General features: G+C 39.5%; 1 protein-coding gene across 4 annotated transcripts in view; it reads left to right on the top strand.

The window, feature by feature from the left end:
- Positions 1 to 18,884, top strand: part of wdr26a (WD repeat domain 26a) — a 38,151-nt gene extending 19,267 nt beyond the window's left edge. For 2 of the 4 annotated variants that reach the window (XM_039651243.2, XM_089118233.1), the window contains 9 exons: positions 2,037 to 2,193; positions 8,579 to 8,717; positions 8,799 to 8,939; positions 9,022 to 9,141; positions 9,918 to 10,063; positions 10,587 to 10,665; positions 12,785 to 12,914; positions 12,990 to 13,228; positions 16,519 to 18,884. In XM_039651243.2, the coding sequence (XP_039507177.2) occupies positions 2,037 to 2,193; positions 8,579 to 8,717; positions 8,799 to 8,939; positions 9,022 to 9,141; positions 9,918 to 10,063; positions 10,587 to 10,665; positions 12,785 to 12,914; positions 12,990 to 13,204 (1,127 nt within the window). In that variant the 3' untranslated portion in view covers positions 13,205 to 13,228; positions 16,519 to 18,884. The remainder of the gene's footprint in view (positions 1 to 2,036; positions 2,194 to 8,578; positions 8,718 to 8,798; positions 8,940 to 9,021; positions 9,142 to 9,917; positions 10,064 to 10,586; positions 10,666 to 12,784; positions 12,915 to 12,989; positions 13,229 to 16,518) is intronic. The other 2 variants (XM_039651242.2, XM_039651245.2) reach the window with 1 other exon arrangement.

The raw sequence follows: 18,884 nt of genomic DNA, 5'->3' as shown, positions 1-18,884 counted from the left end.
TCTGGAGAAGTTGTGTTTTTTCCCTTTCCAAAGCCCAAAACACAACACGAGCGGTGCCTAAGATGTATTAAACAGTGTGGACGCCCCAATTCCAGTTAAATGTGTCGAACATGGTTAACTCGTCTCGCGTGCAGCGTGCGTGCGACTGAGATTAGTCAAAGAAGCACGGAGAAAGCAGATCAAGAGGATCCACAAAGGACTTACTGTACATTTTCTAAAGGGTTGTTGTTAACATACCATGATATTCTCTGGGAAAATGAGCAGCAGTCAGCTAAGTTAGCAGTGCAGAACCGTAGACTACAGTTTACGTTCGCAACGGGGAAAGCATGAAGCTTACATGACAACATCAGTTCATATATCAATATCGTAACGAATAGAAATAACCTTAAATAATGTATGGTTCTCTGCCTCTTTCCGTCTCTTATGCATAACGTTAGTTACTTTTTAAACACGAAAATCGCATTCAGCATGAGCATGACACGCAATCGGTTGCTGTGGTAATGAACAACCTGCTTGTTAAAGCGAACGTGCTACTCCTTTATCGGAGGCAAAATGAATAAATATGCAGCGCAAGTTATATATTTCGAACTCCAAACAATTAGCCACTGAACCAGTTTATAAAATCTTCAAGGCTGTGCTGGTTGCATTTGAGGTAACTTGGCATGGTCATGGGGTTTTTCTGATTTTTCTTGAGACTGGTAAGCATTAGCATCAATAGTAGTCGTGTCTCATTAATTTCTTAATTTTATATTTGGAATAAATCCCTCCAGCGCATACCGTAACCCCTTTTGCTTCGATCTTGCTTGATATCGCGGAGGTATTGCTCCAAAAAAGGTCACTGACACGCACGGGAATACCCTTTGCCGTCATGGCAATCTGTCGCGCTGCCCGTGTTTGACCATTTGTTTGACGGAGGTAGCAGCAGTAACTAAGGGGGGCGGGGCTCGGCGAAAGGCTAATTGCGACTATATCACGTAATTCTGACTTTATAACACAGAATTGCGACTATATCACGTAATTCTGACTATAACACGCAATTGCGACTATGTCACGTAATTCTAACTTTATAACACGCAATTGCGAATATATAACGTAATTCTGACTTTATAACTCGACTTTCAGGATTTACTAAAGACACACAGTGAAAAATGAGTGCCAAAAAGTTGTGGACAGGGTTATTTTTGCAGCTGATATTATTGCAGGAGTTTCCCTTTCAGACAAAACATTTCTGGGATGTTAGAATTTAAATGAATCATGGAGGGTGATTTACTAAGGTTTGCGCTCATCAGTTTACTGGTATTTGCACCATTATTCACCGCCCATAAAAAAAGCACGCCTTAAACCAGACGCTAGTTTGATCTGGCTGTTTTCCTTAATTTGTCTGTAAATCACGAGCAGAAATTTACGCTCCCATCAGTGCTTTTATGGGATTGTGCTCTCGTGCTAATTTAGCAAATCAGGCCCATAGTCTCTGACAAAACAAAAGAGTGACCCAGAATTATTAATTGTTATTAATATTAACTATAATTGGGTAACACTTTATTTTACAGTGTCCTTTTTAAATGTAGCAATACTTTAAATTATGCATAATTACGGACATGCAACTAGCCCTAAACCAAACCCTAATCCTACAGTTAGTACATGTAGTTAATTATAATTAGTACTAATCTATAATTGCACTGTAACAAGGACACCTTAAAATAAAGTGTGACCTATTATTATTATTATTATCGGTGTAAACATTATTATTCACTTTTTCATTTATTCTGTTTACTTCTTCCTCTCTTCATTCCCTCTTTTGTTTTCTTTTTTACAGTTTCATGTAATTGTTTTTCTTTTTTTTCAGCTAGGGTTTGGGTCAGTTCTATTTCAGTTCAGCCAATTCAGGAGATGAATTGAATTGGGGGCGGTAACCTAAAGAGCGTGACGGACCCGCGTAGTCTCAAGTCCACTTTATGTCCTGTGTTGGCTGAATTCAGGTGAAACTGAGTCTAACCCTCCACGACCTCTATGCTCCATCTCTGTCTCTCTCTCAGCGTACTTGCCCCCGTCCGTGATGCTGCCGCCCCGGCGCCTGCAGACTCTGTTGCGTCAGGCAGTGGAGCTGCAGAGAGATCGCTGTCTCTACCACAACACCAAGCTGGACAGTGGACTGGACAGTGTGTCTCTGCTCATAGACCACGTGTGCAGCAGGTACATGAGCAAACTTACGGGTTCACAGATGCATTGTCTACGGCTGACCCCTGATAGTCGACTAAACGTTGGTCAACGAGTCGAGCAAGATTTGATTAGTCTTGCGGTAATTACAGTCTATCCAATTACAGTAAATCCAGACGTTCACCTCAAATATCATTTTAAACATGCAAGTAGTAGTTGAAATCGCTGAAATAACTGTTTAAAACAATGTTTTCCTGTTGAAATCAGCAAATCAGAATCCATCTGCCATGAATATTTAAAGCGACAGGCGACAAAACTGCAGTTCACACTTATAATAAACAGAACATTACTGTGCATTGGTGTGGATGCCTATGTGTTTAGCATTATAGTTATTTTTATAGATAAAATTGTTCTTGGTGTGAACGGGCCTTTAAATGGATACTCCAAGTTACATTTTTTTGGAAATAAACAGTTTCTGGTCCCATTGACTTCCATCGTATATATTTTTTCAATCAATGAGTGCAGAAGCCCTACGATTACAACCACCATCCAAAGCGACTTACAATTGCTGTATATGTCAGAGGTCGCACGCCTCTGGAGCAACTAGGGGTTAAGTGTTTTGCTCAGGGACACATTGGTGTCTCACAGTGGATTCAAACCCGGGTCTTTTACACCAAAGGCATGTGTCTTATCCACTGCGCCATCACCACCCCACAGGGGTGTAACGGCCCACAGAAGTCACGGTTTGGTACGTACCTCGGTTTTGGAGTCACGTTTCGATACAACAGGAAAAAGCAACAAATCATTGATGCTTGGTTTCTTTTCATTGATTTTGAATGGACAGTAGTGCAAATTAGTTTGTTCCACCCAATGCTATTTAATCCCTCCTGAGGCTGATGGTGCAGTAAAGCCTCCTTTAGAGGACTCATGTACAGAATGCACTATTGCATAGGTCTTTATTTTTTGCAGGGCTGATAAAAAAACAAAAAAACAAAAGGTATTTGGTCACAATCAGCTTCAAAACTGAAAAGCATCCCTTGTGTCATAAAAATACAAAATAAATAGAATAATGAAAAATAAAACTTGAGAGTTGCGCCGATGCAGAAAGTTCAGTATTATGCTTTTTCAAAAAAATAATGCAAGGATGAGCAAGAAGGAGAAAAATGGCGCTTTTCCATTACCAGTACCGGCTCAACTCGGCTCGGCTTGACTCGCTTTTTGCACCGTTTTCCATTGCAGACAGTAGGGCTGGGTAATAAATATTGATTTCTCGATATTAATCGATTCTCATTTTTACAAACCGATATCAATTCTTAAATCTCAAGAATCGATTAGTCATCCTGTTTCATTTGAATGAATGAGACATTGTATTGCGGCTGCGCGCATCCAAAAAATCGCAATAATCTTTGTCCTTTGTTACTATTGATATGAAACAAAGTCTCAATTTTCAAATTACGTCCATTTTCTTTAGAAATTCAAAAACATAAATGGCGTTTTGGCGCTGTGGCGTGAGATCGCTCTGGAGAAGCAGCAGCGCTGATCTCTCTTCCGGCTTAATAATAGCAGTTACAGCGCAAAATAAACATGAATGAGCATCTGAAAGTGTGTTAAGATAGAGTACAACTTATCGAAATTCATATCATGTCACATTGATTCGCTCAATCTGCTTTTCAACCGTGTGAAGACGTCAATTAAACAGCTTGTAATCAATGTCATGTATCTTCATATTTACCTCAGAAAACCCATATCAACTCGTTAGTCCACAATCGTTAATGTTCTTCAATATTTAATGCATATTTGAATAAATCTGGCAAGTTTTTATGACAGCCACCATTTAAATGTTTATATTTCATATAATCTTCTTATTATAAAAATAAATAAAAGTGTAATTTAAGTGTTTGTATAGCTACAAATCAATTATTTATTACCTTCATATTAGGCTAATGAAGCCTAGTAGGCTACAACTAGACACCCATAGTTTACAGCATTTAAAGGGTTAGTTCACCCAGAAATGAAAATTAAGTCATTAATTACTCACCCCCATGCTGTTCCAACCCCGTAAGACCTTCGTTCATCTTCGGAACACAAATAAAGATATTTTTGATTGAATCTGAGAGCTGGATCAGTCCTAGATAGACTGCCTAAGGGACGCTGCTCTTGACGGCCCATAAAGTCATTAAAGAAAAGGTTTAAATATTCCATGTGCCTACAGCGGCTCAATTATAAGTTTATCAAGCGACGAGACTACTTTTTGTGCGAAAAAAACATAAATAACGACTTTATTCCACTATTCCATTACTTCCTTATGGGCGCATGCGCGAGAACTGAGACGAGGATGTTCTCATTCGTCTACTTTTTGTTACCGGCTGCTCACCGCTTAGGAGTTTTACCGCCACCTACCGTATAAAGTGCCACATGAACTTTGGGTTGCATAGATCGTTTCTTCTTGTTGTGGCGGTTATCAGACAGCGTTGCATTGCTGCACACACCCCTTCCATGATTGACTGTATTCTTGTCTGACTGTATGCACCGAACCGTGACGTTCGGGGTGAATGCATGTACCGTTACACTCCCAATATAAAGCATTTGCATTTATTTTGGTTTATTATGGACTTTATTTAGCAAGATCTGGCAACCTGAATGAGTCAAATCTCGTGCCTGTTCCCCTGTGGTTTTCTTGCGCTGCACACACACAGAAGAGAGACACATCTCTGATGCACGTTTAAATGTGTTATTGACAACTAGTTGTTCAGATTGTTTCTGTACAAACTGCGTAAAATGTTTGTAAATGCAGTTGCCACTTTGTCAAGTTAATTTGATTATAAAATGCACCTGACACTCCTATAAATTACTGAACTGTGTGTACCTACAACATTTGAGGATGGGAAGCTCGGTCTGGACTTGATCCGTTGAGAAGCAACTATACTCAAACCAAAGCTGTTCGGACCAATCAAATTGTCAGGGCGGGCTTTATACGATGATGGACAGATGATCAACCGTAGCGTAATCATCACATCACCAAAGAGCGCTTGGGTTGAATTTGTTTGCAACAAAGATGGCCGCCGCTGGAGAACTGAGTTGTGTAGACTTAGCTGTCGCGTCTGTTATAGATGTAGACAGCGCATTCATTATAAAAGAGGAACAGAGAACCGCGATCAAGGCATTTGTTGGCACCAGTCTGTACTAGCCTGACGAGTATGACGACGTCAGGCTAGTACAGAACAGGATTAGGCACTAAAAAGTGAACTGACAACTGAATTTATTGGTAGTGTGCCATATTAAAGGCAATATTTTGGTCCAGATAATGCACTCACTGTATGTGCGTAGCTACATATGATGGTATTTTGACCAGCTGAGAACTCGTGAAGAGCTAAAAAAAATGTGTAAAGGAGTCAAAACAGCGGCAGGAATCCTTTCGTCACACAAGCCGAGATCGGCTGTGAGGAGACGCGGTTCTGATGCCTGAATTGAACTCATGATGAGAACAGCTGAGCATTCGGTCCTTTATAGCGTCGCACCTTCTGACATTGTACTGTTCTCCTCGCATGTACAGATGCAATTTAACAACTCCATCCATAAAATACAGATGAGTCAGGATTCATCTTAGTCTTTGCCGTTTAATAAGATGCCAGATACATTATGAATTAGGAGTAAAACTGTAAATAATAGCAAATAAACAATAATCAGAACAATAATACAATGACCGAAACTCTTATCTGAAAACATGACAAATTAAATCAGTGTCATCAATTTACTTATATGGAATTATCAGGTAACAAAGAAAATAGCTACAAAGATAGATATTCATTCATATCCTTTTCCTTTGCAAAACCAAGTACACTTGAATTAGCACCAAATATTAGTCGTCGATAATCTGACGCAGATTTGAGGTAACATGAATCCGTTTAATCTACCTGGGAAAACGATGGCAGTCAATGTAACAATTTATTGTCAGGTAAATGCATCATGCCAATTTAATAATCAGTTCAACGATAATAAATACAAAACATCAAATGCTCTGAAATAAAGAGAAAAGATGCGATTCTGACATTTTAAAATGCATGATGCTGAGAGTCTTGGCCACTCTCCGCATCACCGGCTGATCTGAGTTACAGCCTCTTCAGCATCTCCTTAAATACTCAGACCAAGGCAGAAAACTCGTTTCAAATGCAAACCGTGGGGGTTCACAGTGGGGATTTGCATAAATCACCGTCTCAGACTTACTGAGGACAGACGCTGATTTACATGGGCGTACACCCAAAACTGTTAACAAGATGTCTCTAAACTCTCCACATCTTATTGCCTGTCTGGTTTACTTCTGTGGGAATGGGACATTTCAAATGATACCAAACATGTATACCATAAACCATATAGATTTTTGGGTGAATTCGGGTAGATGTGGGTGAAAAAAATGATGTGTGATTGTGTCTTGAATGGGGATGGTAATATAACAATAGAGAGCCTAAGTCCCGCCCCTTCGTTTCCGGCTCATGGGACCTTATTTCTGAAAAATATGAATGGTAGTCAATGGCGAGAGACAACTTATCTTTTTATTCCGTCTGAACTGTGCCCTCAATTACACATATGATGTTTGTCAATTTAAAAGATAATTCTGAAAGTCAAAAACGTCACAGTTTGTCATAAAACAGAAGAGTAACGTTTAGTTTTATGTGAAAATCGCTCTATGAACTACATCTCCCGGGAAACAACGAGCGAGATCCGCTGCTCGTGTGTGTGCAGTCTGGTACAACACACTCAGGCATGACGGCGTAACGTTACGATTATAACGTAAGACTATAGAAACAATGACAGACAATAGCCTCAGTAAAGTTAGCTTCATTCATTGAGAGAAAATGTGCGCCTTTGGGGTTTGTAGTCTTTGTAATTACGTATTTTCACAGTCATATACCTCAACGGTTTTACATCAAACTGTGACTTTCTTTACTTTAAAATGTATCTTTTAAATTGACAAACATCATATGTGTAATTCAAGGCATAATTCAAACGAGATCAAAATATTTGTCGTCTCTCGCCATTGACTACCATTCAATATTTTTCCGAAATAAGGTCCCATGGTGGTCGACCGGAAGTTGAGGGGCTTAGGCTCTCTATAGAGTTCAAATGTTAATTTCCTTTGTTTTCTCAGAGAGTAGCCCTATCTTCCCGTTTCTTCAGTCTTAACACTACTAACCAAGTAACTTTGCAACTACATGTCAACTAGCAGTGATTAGAGTATTACTAGACTGTCTGCTATGCTGACTTATTGTTGCAAAGTTATATCTAGTCACACTTAAAGGGTTAGTTCACCCAAATTTATTCATTAATTACTCACCCCCAAGCTGTACCAACCCCGTAAGACCTTCGTTCGTCTTCGGAACACAAATGAAGATATTTTTGATTGAATTTGAGAGGTGGATCACTGCTACATATCGCGTCTTTTGGGCGCTCAAGTTCGTTATTTCAAAGGTAGGCTCGCGGTATGTGCGCTCATAATGGAAGTGACACGGTCGCAGTGCGACACGCTCGTTTTTTCCAAGCGTGTCCGCGCCGCATCGAGATAAAAACATCTCAACTTTTCGAGAATGCCGCAAGCGCACCATAAGCGCACTGTAGGTCACGTGACAAGAACCAAACGGAGCGTAACCGCTGTAGCGCTTTGGAAAAAGGAGAATGTGGCGCGCCCAGCTTTTTCTACGCGTTTTTAGGCGCTATATGTGAATCCGGCATTAGGGATCAAACTTGACGGCCCAGAAAGTCAATAGGGAAAATGTTTAAATATTCCATGTGACTACAGTGGCTCAACGATAAGTTTATCAATCGACGAGACTACTTTTTGTGCGAAAAACAAAAATAACGACTTTATTCGACTACTCCATTTCTTCCTTGTAGGCTTGAGACGAGAGTTCAAGAGATTTCCACGACGCGTGCGCGAGAACTGTGTTCTTCTTCAACTACTTCAGTTCAATTCTCGCGCATGCGTCGTGGAAATCTCTTGAACTCTCGTCTCAGGCCTACAAGGAAGAAAAGGAATAGTCGAATAAAGTCGTATTCTCGTATTCTCGAGCCACTGTAGTCACATGGAATATTTAAACATTTTCTTCATTGACTTTGTGGGCCGTCAAGTTTCAATCCCTTAGACAGCCTATGTAGCAGTGATCCACCTCTCAGATTTAATCAAAAATATCTTCATTTGTGTTCCGAAGATGAACGAAGGACTCACGGGGTTGGTACAGCATGGGGGTGAGTAATTAATGACTTAATTTTCATTTTTGGGTGAACTAACCCTTTAATGTCTGAGGTGAACTATCAAAATAAAGTATAAGTGAAAAAAAATCTAAGGTTTGTCAATATAGCCTAATGCATGAGTGCAAAAGGTCTCTCCAGACAGCCATCTCTAAAACACATTGACTGTTGTCTCCAGGAAACAGTTCCCCTGCTACACCCAGCAGATCTTGACCGAGCACTGCAACGAAGTCTGGTTCTGCAAGTTCTCCAACGACGGCACCAAACTGGCGTCAGGATCCAAAGACACAACAGTCATTATATGGCAGGTTGACCCCGTGAGTGACCTTCCCCCTCCCCTTCACCATTAAAATAACGCTCCTGATCCAAGAGTGTGACGGTTTGAGGTGTTTTGACAGGACACGCACCTGCTCAAGCAGCTGAAGACGTTGGAGGGTCATGCCTATGGGGTTTCCTATCTGGCCTGGAGCCCGGATGACACGTATCTGATAGCCTGTGGCCCGGACGACTGCTCTGAGCTCTGGCTCTGGAACGTACAGGTGAGGGTCTCGACCCACAGGCGGCTCTCAGATTCTCTCCAGCAGCTCGTCTCGCCGTTAAATCCTCTCTGTGTTCGCCCAGACAGGGGAACTGAGAACCAAAATGAGCCAGTCCCATGAGGACAGCCTGACCAGCGTGGCCTGGAATCCAGACGGCAAGCGTTTCGTTACCGGAGGTCAGAGAGGCCAGTTCTACCAGTGTGTAAGTGTTGCTCTCAGCTATAACTGTTCTCTATTGTACCGAGTGAGTCTTCTCAATATTTCGCAAAGTCGGCTTACATTTGAATTAAGTAAAACCAAAACATCCATGATGCATACTTGGCATTTTTTTTTTTTTGCAATAAAGGAATGAGAATTTTGGCTGTGTATGTGCTTTATTGTCTTGATAATGTCTCAATTAAAAATATACACTACTTTTTAAGTTTTTTTTTAATTATTTATCTTTTTTTAATCAAAATTACAGGAAAAACTTTTTTTTTTAAACTGTTTTTTTATTGTTATGTATTTTTTAAGATGTAATTTAATCCTGTGAATTTGCATCATCATTACTCCAGTCTTCAGTGTCACATGATCCTTCGGGATTCACTCTGATATGATGATTTCTAATTATTACCAATTTTGAAAACAGTCGTGCTGCTTCATGTTTTAGTGGAAATCAACTTTTTGGAGGATCAGGATTCTTCAGCATTTATTTAACGTGTCTTTACGGTCACATTTGATCAATATAGTGCCTCATTGCTGAATTAAAGTATTAATTTATTATTATTATCTTACTGACCCCAAACTTTTTAACGGTATTGTGTTTTTTAAATTTTATTTCTATGAAATATGACCCAGACACACTCTTGATATGTGGAGATTCACCCATTAAGAAGCATTTTGAATAGTTGCTGTTGCCAGAAATCAGGATTAGTTAACACACGATTATCACACATGTTCATTAGTGATGTTGGTTAATGAGGAACATGTTCTTGACAGGATCTGGACGGGAACTTGCTGGACTCCTGGGAAGGTGTTCGTGTGCAGTGTCTGTGGTGTTTGAATGACGGACGAACGGTGCTGGCCTCTGATACACACCAACGCATCCGTGGATACAACTTCGAAGATCTGACTGACAGGAACATGTATGTCGACTGCACTTGTGACGAGGGCTGCGTATCCAGTCGATTTTTCGATTCTAAATTCTTTTTTTTTATATTCTCGATTCGACTCAATGAACATAATCTAAATCCTATATTTATAAAAAATACAGTGAACATAAGTTTACAAGTGGTTACCAACTCTATATTTCAAATGAATAATTGATGCTGAAAATTGGACAAGTCAGACCAGTCGAATGCCTTGATCAAACACGATCAGGTTATTTTATGTTTAAGATAAAACACATAAAATCCCACAGCATTAGCTGTAAAATGGAGGAAAACTAATACTGGATTTTGGGCGATCGATAAATAAATATGGAAATAATCGTTTTGTCGCCTTTGAGAATCCGCCACATTTAGAAATAAAGCCGATTAATCGAAAAGTTTTTGTTTTTGCCCTACTCACAAGCTCTACTTGTGAATTTCCTGTTATATTTTTTTTCTGCCAGTGTTTGTACGAGTTATGTGGATGTGCTGGTGTGTGTTTGCTTGTCGTCTCTTATAGAGTTCAAGAAGACCACCCTGTAATGTCCTTCACCGTGTCAAAGAATGGAAGATTAGCTCTGTTAAATGTCGCAACTCAGGTGAGTAGGCGAAGCTGATATTTCATCTCAAGCGTTTCATAATGTCAAGCTGTTTTTGTACTGATGCCAGACTTGTTTTGCTATGAACAATCTGATCTGATCTTCCATAAAGCTTTAGAAAGGTTTAACAGTGCATTCACGCCATTGACAGAACCACCGAATTACAGATTTTAACTTCCGAAGTAGTGCGGAGGTCCTTGAGTTCGTAATTACGACTTGCAAAAATGTGAAACGAGGATAAATAACGGAAGGGCTTTAAATGTAGTCACGCAATGCTGATGCTGAACATTAACAATTTGTGGAAAACATATAATTTGCATGGTTTGACGTGATATGATAAGCGATCGTTAGATTTAATCTGCAATGCTTTTTTCCCCCTTTTTTCCCACAAAAGTGGATGTTACTTGTTCAGACATTTTCCGGTGAAAATCATTATGTTGGTCATATTTCCCAAAAGTATAATCTGTGACTCTGAATGCCAGTATCCACACCGGCGGCGACTGACAGCCACACACTCTCCTCAAACATTGTGTTCATCCGCGCTGTGCCGTGCCGAGGCACAACTCACGTAAAGTTGATAATTCCGCGAATGACTGCAATTGCAGATTTCAAACAGAGATGGCGACAAAGAGGAAAAACTGCCTTCTGCAGCTTTATAGTCAGCATGAAGCGGAAGTTCCGATAGTCTATTCATCTCTATGGGCTCTATGCACGGCGGTATTTCGATAACTTCCGGCGATCGTAGAGTCCAATGCAATACCGAGAATTTATATTGAATTTTATACTCCATGGTTATACTAAAGAAACGTTAGTCACAAAAACAGAAAAAACAGACACCCCTCGTTGTGTTTATGCTTCTTTTTAAAATTATATTAAATGAACATAACAATATATAAAATTACATCTAAACGTATGTACGTTTCGTTTCAAAGACGGGAGGACAGTACATTTTGAAGACTCTGCCATAATCCCGTTTTCCTCGGTTTTCCTCCGCTTCAGTCTCCACAACCGGAAATGGACGAGCATTCTTGCTTCAAATGCGGAATTTATGCGTGCATATAGCCCATTGTGACGTATATCCGAGTGAAACGCTTCTGGAATGAGAAAAAATATGGCGCGGGACTTGATTTTGTCTGTGGCGCTAAACCCTAGGAGGAATCTTTGACTTATTACTCACGTCAATACAAATAATTAGGGCTGGGTATTGAGACAAATTGCACAATTCGATTCGATTTCGATTCACAAGCTTGCAATTCGATAACGATTCGATTCGATATCGATTATTTTGGATATCAGTTACAATAAATGGCAATTTTTCTCAAGGGAATCAAGTCTCTTAAATGCTGTAAACTATGGTCTATATATATATATATATATATATATATAGTCTAGTTGTATTATAGCTATACAAACACTTAAATTACACTTTTATTTATTTTTATAATAAGAAGATTATATGAAATATAAACATTTAAATGGTGGCTGTCATAAAAACTTGCCAGATTTATTCAAATATGCATTAAATATGGAAGAACACTAACGAGTGTGGACTAACGAGTTTATGTGGAGTTTTCTGAGGTAAATATGAAGATACATGACATTGATTACAAGCTGTTTAACTGACGTCTTTCCACGGTTGAAACGCAGATTGAGCGAATCAATGTGACATGATATGAATTTCGATAAGTTGTACTCTATCTTAACACACTTTCAGATGCTCATTCATGTTTATTTTGCGCTGTAACTGCTATTATTAAGCCGGAAGAGAGATCAGCGCTGCTGCTTCTCCAGAGCGATCTCACGCCACAGCGCAAAAACGGCAAAATGCAATTTATGTTTTTGAATTTCTAAAGAAAATGGACGTAATTTGAAAATTGAGAGTTTGTTTCATATCAATAGTAACAAAGGACAAAGATTATTGCGATTTGTTGGATGCGCACAGCCGCAAAACAATGTCCCATTCATACAAATGAAACAGGATGACTAATCGATTCTTGAGATTTAAGAATCGATATCGGTTGGTAAAAATGAGAATCGATTAATATCGAGAAATCGATATTTATTGCCCAGCCCTACAAATAATGTCTCAGTATACGTTCCACTCTCTCGCCGTGTTTAGGGAGTTCATCTGTGGGACCTGCAGGACCGGGTATTAGTCAGGAAGTACCAAGGTGTGACTCAGGGCTTCTACACCATCCACTCCTGTTTTGGCGGCTACAACGAAGACTTTATTGCGAGTGGCAGTGAAGGTAAGAGTGCGTCGATCTCCGAATAACAGACTGAATGAGTTCCTGCTGAGAGCTGTTGGGGTGTTGTGTCTCTAGACCACAAAGTTTACATCTGGCACAAGCGCAGCGAGCTGCCCATCGCCGAGCTGACGGGCCACACGCGCACCGTGAACTGCGTGAGCTGGAACCCGGCGCTGCCGGGCCTGATGGCCAGCGCCTCGGATGACGGCACCATACGGGTCTGGGGTCCCGCCCCCTTTCTGGACTCCCAGGAGCCCGAGGGCCTAACTGGTATGAACCTCCTCGTCTGACTGGAATGTGCTCCTAGTTTTGATGTAAGTGGGTAGTTGACATAGAACACTTTAGAAATTTGACTTGCTAAACTAAATCTAAATATAATTAGCTTTTTAATATTTTTTTTTTATTATTTGTATATTGCATGCAGATTTTATGAGCTCATGTGAAGTGAGAGATTATATGGAATATGTGTACTATTTTAAACATTTAAAATAGGAGGGAAAAAAGGGGCCATTTTTTTCAGTGATCAATTATACGATGTTAAATATGCACTTTAGCTTATACTTTCAAATAAATGTTTCTTGTTCATTGAATGTTGTTAACATTTTAACGTCAACTACCCAGTTGCTGTGTGACGCTTTAACAAAGACTTTTTGTTTTAAATCCCTATGGGGAGAATTAATGTGAATCAGAGCTATTTTAAACAATCTGTTTCAGTAGGAAATGGCTTTAACCACCCATTTGATATGTTTTCAATAATATTTAGAAATTAATACCAGATGATTAAACCAATGTGGAGTTTCTGCGCCACAAAAACGGAGCTTGTTATGGCTGATATTTAGTGTTTTAACCCTCTTGAACTGGAGCAGCTACCTTAGCTTAATAATTAAGTTAATTTTAAAAAAGTAGGCATCTAATCTGGACTTTATAATGCATATAGATGATCTGAACAACTCTTAACTATTGCTTTTTAATATGCTTCTGGAAGTTAAATGTTTAGTTCAAATTCAGAATTAAAGTGCCCCATTTTGCTTTTTTAAACGGCACCTAGTATGCCCCTTTTTACAAGATGTAATATTGGTCTCGGGTGTCCCCAGAATGTATTTGTGAAGTTTCAGCTCAAAATACCCCACAGTTAATTTATTATAACCATTTGAAAATGTTATTTTGGGGCCTGCTTAAAAATGAGCTGTTTCGGGGGTATACCACCTTAAATGCAAATGAGCTGCATATCCCGCCCTGCCTTTGGATGAGGGTGTAACATGATACCTATGGCAGTCGGGGCTGAGAGACTGAGAGAAACCGCTGTTTTGAATGTCACTCAGCGTACGTTTGAATCGAAATATATAAATAGTATGAAGAGACTCCGGCAGAATAAACACACATAAGAATGGACCAGTACGTCTCGGTATGGTTATTTGATACATTTATGAACTTATAGAGTTGTAATTGCGTCCCCTTTGAAATGATGGGCATGTGCAACACGCACACACAGAGACGCATAAACACTAACGCTGGCGCAATTTTGTGAAACTACATACACATTCTGTGATAAAGTTTGACGTACAAGCGAAATTACATTTATGCGAGGGAGCTGTGGCGTCATGTTTACTTGTCATACGGGTGCTTCTGTGGCAAATGTGAGAAGATGGCTAACTTACAGAACAAAAACATCTATGCAGTTTTTAATACAGTATCTTTAAAAATATATATATTTATAAACGTGAGGTTACACACTATACAAACAAGGTTTAAATTATATACACAGACATCCTACGATGACGATGACAACAACTTTAGACGCATTTGTTGTTGAATTGGCTGACATCGACTGAAAAGACTATTTGTTCAAAATTCATAAAACACACTTACTGTTACTGGAGGTGACGGTGGATCGCAAACAGTAGACGACGATCCACACTTGAGGATTAACTTTTAAGCCACAACAACAGGATTAACCCACGACAGAACACTTATGTTTTCAAGAGACATTACCGGCTGTCGTTGAAACAATGGAGGATGTACAGATCACAGAGGGCGGGGTCTAGGCCACAGCCACACTGTCAATCAAACCCCTTTCTCACTTCTACGTCACAAAGTGCTGGATCTCAGAACAGCTCGTTCTCAGACAGTGCAGATGATTTATTGAGATTGAAAAAAAAAACACTGGGTGGATTTTTATCATTCTAGGGTGGTTTTGCTCACACACTGCCAACACACATTTATGTTCAAACACCATGTAAAAGTGAATTTTCCATAATACGTGCCCTTTAAACGTTCCAAGTTTTGTTGTGGAGTCTCCTATAACAGGTTTACATGCATCCACAGTTAAAAAACTCTTTCATTTTCTTATTTTATACATTGTAGCATCACCTCTTTGTCTGTTATGATTGGGCTACTCTCTCTGATTGGTTAGATGACTCAGTCTGTTGTGATTGATCTACTCTCTGATTGGTCAGATGACCCAGCCTGTTGTGATTGGTCTACACTCTCTGATTGGTTAGATGACTCAGTCTGTTGTGATTGGTCTACGCTCTCTGATTGGTTAGATGACCCAGCCTGTTATGATTGGTCTACTCTCTCTGATTGGTCAGATGACCCAGCCTGTTATGATTGGGCTACTCTCTCTGATTGGTTAGATGACTCAGTCTGTTGTGATTGATCTACTCTCTGATTGGTCAGATGACCCAGCCTGTTATGATTGGTCTACACTCTCTGATTGGTTAGATGACTCAGTCTGTTGTGATTGGTCTACGCTCTCTGATTGGTTAGATGACTCAGTCTGTTGTGATTGGTCTACGCTCTCTGATTGGTCAGATGACCCAGCCTGTTATGATTGGTCTACACTCTCTGATTGGTCAGATGACCCAGCCTGTTATGATTGGGCTACTCTCTCTGATTGGTTAGATGACTCAGTCTGTTGTGATTGATCTACTCTCTGATTGGTCAGATGACCCAGCCTGTTGTGATTGGTCTACACTCTCTGATTGCTCAGATTATCCAGCCTGTTATGATTGGGCTACTCTCTCTGATTGGTTAGATGACTCAGTCTGTTGTGATTGGTCTACACTCTCTGATTGGTCAGATGACCCAGCCTGTTATGATTGGGCTACTCTCTCTGATTGGTTAGATGACTCAGTCTGTTGTGATTGATCTACTCTCTGATTGGTCAGATGACCCAGCCTGTTGTGATTGGTCTACACTCTCTGATTGCTCAGATGACCCAGCCTGTTATGATTGGGCTACTCTCTCTGATTGGTTAGATGACTCAGTCTGTTGTGATTGATCTACTCTCTGATTGGTCAGATGACCCAGCCTGTTGTGATTGGTCTACACTCTCTGATTGCTCAGATTATCCAGCCTGTTATGATTGGGCTACACTCTCTCGATTCTTTCTTTTGGGAGACATTAACTCCATTTATCTGTACTTTGATTTTTAAAACGTTGCAGATCTTTTACATTCACAAACGGCTATATTGCACACTACATGAAAGGTAATAAAAAAAAAATCACAATATGGCACTTTAACCTGAGCTGAATTGAATAGCACATGTTAGAAAGAGGACTGGTTTGTGATTTTGGTTTCTCTGCTTCTCTCCTCCTGCAGAATGCTTTAGCATGGACAGTTGATGTTGACTCTGGAGCAGATGTCCACTTTGGAAAACATACAGTGAGACACACTATAGACTATATGAATGAAGAATGAAAATTGAAGTAAATCGTACGGCAGATGGATGTTATTTCCCCCACGCCGTTTCACTCGAACAACATGAAGCCGGGCGCTGCCCTCAAACATCTGACTTCAAATCCTAAACGGACACGCCGAGGACACGCCCCTCTTCCTCCTTTCTACACTGCATCCTGAGTGGACGACTGCCTCCTGAACCCGTATGCGCACACAAACACACACACACACACACACGGACAAACAACGTTATTTATTGCGGCTTTAATTTATTATTGTGAATGAATCAAGGCCACAGGCTTGCTTTGTGTTCTGTACAATATTCACTCAGCCAAGGGGACAAAAAGAAAGCTTTTCCGGCATGTGCGAACTTCTCCTTGGTCTCAAAGACGCACGTGTTAACGGAGAGCAAACAAATCATATCCTTATTTTTCAGCATGAACTTCTTTAAGCCAATTTGTATGCTTGAAAGTAAGTGTCTTCACCAGCAGAGATATAAGATATCGTTTTCCTTTCCCTCTGTGACCCACCACATTTTTAAATGACTAAATTTCCTGACATTTTTAACAGCTAGATATTCATTTTGATTAGAAAATTCCAACCATGACCCCGATTTTGTTTCATTGCTTATGGTACTTTATTCTAATTATGAAAGGGGGAAGGTTTTCTAGAGGTGACGGATTATTAATCTTTATTCTTGTGACGAGCCGATTAATATTTACGAAGAACATGGTTATTTTTTGGTAACGCTCCTGCGACCCATATAGGCTTGCTATAGTCGTCCTGCTAATGACACACACACACGTGCTGATGTCACGATCCACATGTAAATATCAGCGTGCAGACCTTGACTTTACGCAAGTGGCTCGTAAGTGTTTGCGATTCGGTCCGGGCTGTTAGTGTATGAGAAATGATTTTGTGACGGTAAGTACACCAGAATATTGAGCGAGTGAACGGACTCTCAAATACGTTTCTCGAGTTTGTGTTCGTTGCGTCATATTCTCCTCTTGGGTCTTGTTTCCTCTTTCATATGATCACATCTTGTCTTTTTATGTTTTTTTAATGCTTTTCTAGACATGTATAGGATTATTCATCAGCTATGATTTTCTTAGTTTAATTGATTTTATTTTGGGTTGATTTATAATTTGTTTAGCTTTTTTCCCTTGTATTATCGTATAAAGGATGTCTTGGCAAATGGCCTCTTAAATGCTTTTTTCTATTTGTGAATTTCTTATATACTTTCGTACCATATTACGCATTAGTACACGCAGGTGTACCCTGAAATAATTTAGGTATCAGTCGAGCGAAAGAAACTTTGCCTACTATGATTTATTCTGTTATTATATGCTCTTCATATACATGTATATAAGGAATCTATATATATATATATATATATATATATATATGTGATGTCAAAATGATTAATCACATCTAACACAAGTCTGTTTATACACTATGTAAATACACATAAGTATCCATATATATATATATATATATATATATATATATATATATATGCGTGTGTGTGTATATACATATATAAATTAGTGCTGTCAAATTGATTAGTCACGATTAAATCGCATATAACATGTGTAATATATATTATTATTTACATATATTATGTGTGTGTGCATGTTTGTGTATACATAGTATACACACAGACATATATAACATAAAAATAATATACGTTTTGTAAACAAACTTTTGTTAGATGTGATTAATCGATTTGACAGCGCTTATATAAATATAAAAAAACAAACTTTTATAATTAATTTGACAGCACTTGTATGTGTATATATATAAAAACACATGTGTATTTCTTGCCATCTATCCTCCCGTACAAATGTTAAGCGTTTCTCACCTGCATCAGGTAAAGTCCTTGTACAGGTTACCCGTACCCTGACCAGCCAGACCTGTCCCGCTAGCGAGGATTGACGCGCAAGCGAAAAGAAAGAACAGGTGCATGCAGTAACACCCTCACACATGTGGCGATATCACACAATTGTGGTGTTGTACGTTCTGGTTTATGCAACTGAGCTTTCCTTTTCTTCTGGATATTTGTGTTTCATTTCAGTCTTAGTTTGACTTTATGTGCTTGAGCCGCGGGGCGACGGTCACGCCCTGGGTGGAGTTCAGGTGGAGACTTACGTTTATTGCAGTCAGGATCTGAGGATCTTATTTGCATTTCAGTGTGTTATTATTCTAAGTGATTGTACTATTATGTAATGTTCTGTAGGAGAGGTGTTATGTATACATACTTTCAATAAAGCATTCAGGGTTTTAAACTA

This window comes from Pimephales promelas, chromosome 12 (genome assembly GCF_988280905.1).
Source record: "Pimephales promelas chromosome 12, fPimPro1.hap1.1, whole genome shotgun sequence".
In the NCBI taxonomy this organism is placed as follows: Eukaryota; Metazoa; Chordata; class Actinopteri; order Cypriniformes; family Leuciscidae; genus Pimephales; species Pimephales promelas.
The sequence above is the reverse complement of the archived record's forward strand: the minus strand, read 5'-3'. Positions and strand labels throughout refer to the sequence as shown.